At 37.0% G+C, this 7,493-nt stretch overlaps 1 protein-coding gene across 1 annotated transcript; it reads left to right on the top strand.

The window, feature by feature from the left end:
- The first annotated feature begins 3,820 nt into the window (after positions 1-3,820).
- LOC141674607 (uncharacterized) lies at positions 3,821-4,606 on the top strand. Its single transcript, XM_074481318.1, has one exon. The coding sequence runs from the start codon at positions 3,821-3,823 to the stop codon at positions 4,604-4,606; it is 786 nt and encodes a 261-aa protein (XP_074337419.1).
- The last annotated feature ends 2,887 nt before the right edge of the window (positions 4,607-7,493 follow it).

Here is a 7,493-nt window from a genome sequence, read left to right on the forward strand (position 1 = left end):
TAATAAGTTGAAGCAAAGTGTTTATTGTTCTTTTTGCGGGAATGGTAATTGATTTCTTCACGAGCACCAAAAGTGGATTGGACTACTTTGCTTCTGTATTATAATCTGCATTTTTCTCTTTCTTTTATCTAATCACATACTACTAGATAGTTTAGTGAATTGCAGATGTTGCTTGTTATTGATGCTTCATGTAGCTAAAGGAAGATCATTATTAATTTTCCAGGATTACTGTACGATAACAAAAATGATAGAAGTTAAGGATGTTCATGCGGATGATTGTGAAAATCAAGAAAAACCATCTCTTTCTGAGAATGAAAAGCAGGACAGAACTCACAACAAAGATGAAACTCAAGTTGGGAATAAGCTGAAGGAGGATAACACAGTGATCACTGATACCAGACAAGAAACACTTCTTAAAAAACCAGACAAGATCCTTCCATGCCCTAGATCATTTTGATCAACTATCTGGACCTAAAAAATTAGTATCATTTTAATCGTTTCAGAAATTTATTAATCTATCTAAAATATACTTTATAATACACACCTGTGTATGTTTGTGTGCGATTCTTATAGAAGCGGATTGGAATCACTTTACCTACTACCTCTTATGTTGTACATACTTTGCTACTATCAGTTTCTTTTTCCTAATCTAAATAGATAATGATTATTATAAAGATTATCAATGTAACATATCCAGACTGAATTTTTTTTAATTTAATGATAGATAATAAATCATCCAAGTAAGAATCAGCACTCAGCAGGTAGTACAAGTGACCAAGAAAACTCGAGACCAAATGACAGACTACAAACCCTTATTTATTACATTTCTCCACTTCTCTGATTTGGTTCAATAGTCAATATTAATCCATCCCATTTCTCTGATTTTTAAATTACGATTTCAAGCTCAATCACGCTACTTAATTTACACAGTAATCAAAATGCACATCAAAGACCGCAAAATAATATCAAATTCGCTACAAAATAGATTGATTGAGGCTACAAAGTAATCAAACCTGTTTAGATGGATTGATTGAGGCTACAAAATGCCGATTAAAGCTTAAAACTCGACTCCAAAGTGTAGGTCGATTCCTGATTAAAGCTTGATTTCGTGATAGCTGAACGGGTTACCCGATTTGAATGATGAAACCTCGATTAGGCGTGTATATAAGCTGAAGAAAAAAGCTGCTTGATTAAAGGAGATAGCACGAGCTGTTTGATTTCGCTGAAATCGCTTTCAATCGCCCTGTTTTGTGTTTGTTTCTGGATTGGGTCGGGTATAATGGTAGTTTCCGCGTGTGTCTGTGTGTAAAGGAGGACGACTACCGCAATGAATCATTGCGGGTTCCGCAATGAAACATTGCGGTCGTTGATTTATTTTTATTTGTTATTCGATATAATATTTAATATTATTAATATTTTCAAATATTCAAATATTTTTCATTTATTATTAAAAAAATTGAATAATTAAAATAAGTAAATATCAAAATATTTTCATTTATTATTATAATATTAATTATTAAATATTTGAATATATTATTTTCATTTTAATGTTTCAATACTTTTAAAATATTAAATATTAAATATTAAATATAATATTTAATAATACTATAAAAATATTCTATAGTATTTTTTAATATACAGTCTTTAATCAGAAATATTAAGAATAATATCTTATTAAATTAATATTTATGTAGATAAAAGAGTATTGATAAATGAATTAATATAGAAAAAGGGCAAAAAGGGAAATTGAGATGTGGGCCACAGCCGCAATGTTTCATTGCTGGTTCCGCAATGAAACATTGCGGCTGTGGCGGATCCCAGCCTTCCGTTTACAGATTTAACGGTCCTGATTTGGTGGTTGTAAGGGGACCTCTATCCAACTATGGTTGTGGATAGGGGCCCATATATATATATATATATATATATATATATATATATATATATATATATGGGAATGATCAAATACAAACTAAAATTAAAATAGAAAGTAGGAACCAATCTAAGCCATTAGATCTACCTAATCTAATGGTCCCCCTAAATAATCCCACCCAACTACTCTGCACCCTCCCACACCCAATCATCTCTCAACGATCGATTTGCATACCATATGTGTTATATTTAAAATTATTTTTTTTAAAAAAAATTATTTGGTTTCTAGTTTTTATTCTATACAGGGGAATGATTAAATACAAACCAAATTTAAAATAGAAACTTAGAACTAATCTCAACCATTAGATCAACCCAATCTAATGGCTCCCTAAAAGCACTCCACCCAAATACTTTGCACCATCCCATACCCAATTTCAGCTTTTCCTCTCCGTTTTTAATTTAATTTTTCCCGTCAAACCGTAACTTTTTTTTAAAATCCGATTTCACTGTATTTTTCTACATCTCTCAACGATCAATTTGCATACCATATATGTTTTATTTCGAAGTAATTTTTAAAAGAAATTATTTGATTTCTAGTTTATATTTTAAAATTGGTTTTTATTAGAGTAGCTCCATATATATATATTTATATATTTTAGGTTAGCAAGTTGGCTTAGGTGAGACATAGCCGGTTGTTTCTGCAACATTTGTTGTTTCTATTAATCTGCTATGTATTTTTTAAGCATGAATTCAAATGATCACTGGCCTTTGCTTCATGCTTTCTGGTGGAACAATCTAGATTGTATGCATCTGAGCTAAACGTTCAAATTTTAAATAGCACCGCTCATCTCTAAAGCATTTTGACCAAGTAGTCCGGTCAGTTACAAATTGCACCCGAAAATATTGCTTCTCATGAAGTTTCTTAGTAAATATAGATTCCCCCCTTCTGTCATCTTGCACCCAGTGTTTAGGAACTTCATACCACCGCCGAGTATAACATCCTGCAAAGTTACATGATTAGCTTTAGTCCAATAAATTGTTATCAGTGTTGGTTTCTGTAGTCTGAATACTTTAGTAAGAGAGATAGGATTACAAGACAAAATACAGTGTATATTTCTTTAAAAATTAAGTTTGCGTATAAAAACCAGTATAGTCATATAGCAAAGTACAAAACGGAGAGCAAATTTAAGCCCCTGGATGTATTCGCACAGTGTAAGTTTGTTGGGCTTTAACTTAGCATTGTGGGCATTAATTATTGATCCAAACTAGTTCAGTGTTTTTAGTTAACGTTTATGTTGAAATTTGAATAAGTCAGCTAGTGTTTTAGCTGTATTATAGGAAGTGCAGGTAGTTGCTTGTTTTTAGGATGTCAGTTTCCTTGTTTGTTGCCACGACTTGTATGTGCACTGTTTCTATATTACTTGTATATTGCTTTTGTTTTAATAACAACTAGTTCCAGAACTCTGTTTTCCTTTCTCAGCACATCACATACACACAATTAGATTCTTAGTTTGTACATGTGGTATCAGAGCCCACAGGTTTAGGCTTGTATATGCCAAAGTATCAGCCCAAAACAAGAAAGACGCTATGGAAACGTCCAAGGCGAAGGAAGGAGGTACAGTGGGTTTAAACTATCCTATGCTAACAAAAAGCAACCACACAACATGGTCCATTAAAATGAAGGTGTTTATGAAGGCTCAAGGAGTTTGGGGAGCTATCGAGCAGTCAGATCCCGGAGCAACCGTAGACGACAAAACGGTTCAAGTCGCCCTTGCAGCCATATATCAAGGAGTACCTGAAGAAGTGTTGTTGGCCATTGCTGAAAAGGAAACGGCTAAAGAAGCATGGGAATCAATTAAAACAAATGTGTATGAAGGAAACGGATAATATAGATGAGTTCTGTATGAAGTTAAGTGGGATTGTAATAAATATTCGAGTTCTTGGAGAAACAATGGGGGAATCGAGTGCAGTCGTGGAGAAGTTTGTTCAAATTGCTTCGAATATAGAGCAATTTGGAGACATCAAGACAATGACAGTGGAAGAAGTAGTGGGTCGTTTAAAGGATCATAAGGAGAGAATCGAGGGGAAAATAGAGATTACTGGTGGCCAATTATTGCTTACACAGGAAACGTGGTCCAAGAGATCCAAAAAAAATGGTGGTGCAAGTTTTGGTGGTCAACGAGGTCGAGGTAATGGTAATTATCGAGGAAGAGGCAGAGGTTTTCCTCGAGGTGGCAACTCTGGAAGAGGATATCAGAATCGTGGAGAAGACAAGTCAAGAGGACACACAACACACAGAGACAGCAGAGACAACAAAGATAAGAGTCACGTAAAATGCTTCAACTATAATATTTATGGGCATTTCGCTGCAGAATGCAGGAAGCCATCATGTCGAGATAAGGATCGCGACAAAGGACAGTCACATGAGGCAAATTTGACCCAGGCAAGCCAGGACGATGAGCCAACTCTGTTATTCACGGAGTGCAAAGAAAGGGATGGTGATGTTGTTATATTAAATGAAGAAAGTTCAAATCCAAGGTTGGTTTCTAGTGGGCACGGTGATGATTCAAACCTGTGGTATCTGGACAATGGTGGCAGTAACCACATGACAGGAAGAAAGACAAAATTCACGACCTTGGATGAAGGTGTGTCTGGAGTTGTGAAGTTTGGTGATGGCTCCAGTGTGAGAATTGAAGGGAAAGGCTCCATCATGTTTCGCTACAAGAATGGTGAATAGAGATGCCTAAAAGATGTCTACTACATATCGACGTTGAAGAACAATATCATTAGCTTAGGACAGCTTTCAGAATCTGGGAATAAGGTTATGCTACAAGGAAACTTTCTCTGGGTGAATGACGAAAATGGAAAGCTGTTAATGAAGGTTAACCGATCACCAAATCGTTTGTATAAGATTCACATCGATGAAAATTCGCCATTATGTTTACTGTCTAAAGTAGAAGAAACGAGCTGGCTCTGGCACTTAAGGCTTGTACATGTAAACTTCCAAGCCATGAAGATGTTATCCAAAGAGGGAATGGCTCGGGGCATACCAACATTTGTTCAACCTAAGGGAGTATGTGAAGGATGCTTACTGTCAAAACAAACTCAGACGCCATTTCCACAACAATTAATATTTTCGGCCAAAGAAAAGCTGGAGCTTGTACATGTAGATCTGTATGGCCCTATCTCGCCCCTAACTCCTGCAGGTAATCGTTATTTTTTCTTACTTGTTGACGATTTCAGTAGAATAATATGGGTATTTATGTTACGTAATAAAAGTGATGATTTGGCTGCGTTTAGAAGATTTAAGTTGTTGGTTGAGAAAGAAGCAAAGTGCTCCATAAAAACTTTACGTACAGATCGTGGGGGTGAATTTACCTCACATGAGTTTCAGAGTTTCTGTGATGATGCTGGAATCACAAGACATCTAACAGCACCATACTCTCCACAATAAAATGGCGTTGTGGAGAGGAGAAATAGGACAGTTGTAGTCATGACAAGGGGTCTGTTAAAAGAGAAAATGATTCCGTCTATTTATTGGGGAGAGGCAGTCAGATATTCGGTTTATTTGTTAAATAGATTGCCAACAAAAACCTTGAAGGTGAGACTCCGTATGAAGCCCGGAAGGAATACAAGATTCAACTAGATCATATGAAGGTTTTTGGTTGTTTAGCACACATGAAGGTGCCTAAAGTACACACAGCAAAGCTCGACGACAGAAGCAAGTCAGTTATTTATTTGGGTAAAGAACCCGAAACTAAAGCACACAGGCTTCATGATCCAGCCACTGGAAAATTGTGTGTTAGTAGAGACGGCATATTTGAGGAGGACAAAGCATAGAAGTGGGAGGCACATTCGATAGAAGGCATGAGTAATATTAACCCATTTGTTGTCATTAACATAAATGACACAGAGGGGCAGGAAAATGACAGTGGTGATGATGGCTGGGCGACACCAGTTCATTCGAACACATCTGGCTCGTCACAAGAATCAACAAGTGACTCAAGTTCAAGTTCAAGCAGCGGTGAGACAAGTGGTAGTACTCCACCCAGGAATTTCAGACTTATCAGTGACATTTACAACACGACTGAGGAGGTCGAATTACCAGATGAGGAGATGTTGTTAGGAATTGAAGAACTTGTAAGTTATAGTGAGGCAGAGAAAGAGATTGAATGGAGGAAAGCAATGGAAGCCGAGATAAATGCAGTGGAAGAAAACAAGACGTTGGTGTTGACTGACCTACCACCTGGGAGAAAAGCAATCAACTTGAAATAGGTGTTCAAGCTAAAGAAGAACGCGAACAAATGAAGTTGTCAAGTACAAAGTGAGGATTGTGGCTAAAGGCTATGTGTAGCAACAAGGGGTTGATTTTGATGAGGTTTTTGCGCCCGTTACCAGATTAGAAACGGTGCGTCTGTTACTGGCACTAGCTGCAAAAAATAGTTGGGAAGTTCATCATATGGGCGTCAAGTCGGCATTTTTAAATGGTGATTTGTTGGAAGAGGTATACGTAAAGCAGCCCGAAGGTTTTGTTAAAAAGGGGCAGGAGCACAGAGTCTATAAGTTGTTGAAAGCATTATATGGCCTTCGCCAGGCTCCGAGGGCTTGGTACTCACGACTCAACAAGTGTTTGAAAGATTTGGGATTTGAGAAATGTCCATACGACCAAGCTGTTTACACAAAAAGGGAAGGTGATGAAAGTTTAATTAATGGTGTATATGTAGATGACCTCTTGGTGACTGGTTCTAGTGTCAACAATATTCTGAAATTTAAAGCACATATGAAGAGAGAGTTTGAGATGAGTGATTTAGGAAAATTAGCCTACTATCTTGGTCTTGAAGTTAAGCAAAGTAAGGAGTTTACTGAGTTAAAACAAAGTGCATATGCAAGTAAGTTACTCGAGAAGGCAAACATGTCGGGATGTAATTCTATGAAGTATCCAATGGAGCCACGAGTTCAGATACATAAGGATGAGAATGGAAAGCGAGTTGATGCAATAAAGTACCAAAGCTTGATTGGTGGTCTAAGATACTTAGTCAATACGAGGCCAGATATAGCTTATTCGGTTGGTGTAGTGAATAGATACATGGAGACACCAACCTCGTTACACATGGGAGCTGTCAAAAGAATATTGTGATATGTCAAGGGAACCTTGGACTACGGTTTGAGATACACAAAGGAAAAGGGTAACTACATATTATCGGGGTTCTTTGACAGTGATATTGCAGGTGACAAAGAAGATCGAAAGAGCACCGGAGGAATGGCATTCTATCTAAATGAAAATTTGATTACTTGGGTGTCCCAGAAGCAGAAATGTGTAGCTCTCTCCTCCTGTGAGGCTGAGCTTATGGCTGCAAATGCAGCTGCTTGTCAGGGTGTTTGGCTCCGTAATTTGTTAAGGCAGATAACTGATCTTGGTCCAGGGCCTGTGATAATCTATGTGGACAACAAGTCAACTATTGATTTATCAAAGAATCCTGTTTCTCACGGCCGTAGTAAGAATATAGACATTCGTTTTCATTTTATTCGAGATTGCATTGAGCGAGGTGATATTCAGGTGAAGTATGTAAAGACTGGAGAACAAAAAGCAGATGTGCTGACAAAATCCATGTTCACAAGGAAGT

Source organism: Apium graveolens, chromosome 7 (assembly GCF_009905375.1).
Source record: "Apium graveolens cultivar Ventura chromosome 7, ASM990537v1, whole genome shotgun sequence".
Classification (NCBI taxonomy): Eukaryota; Viridiplantae; Streptophyta; class Magnoliopsida; order Apiales; family Apiaceae; genus Apium; species Apium graveolens.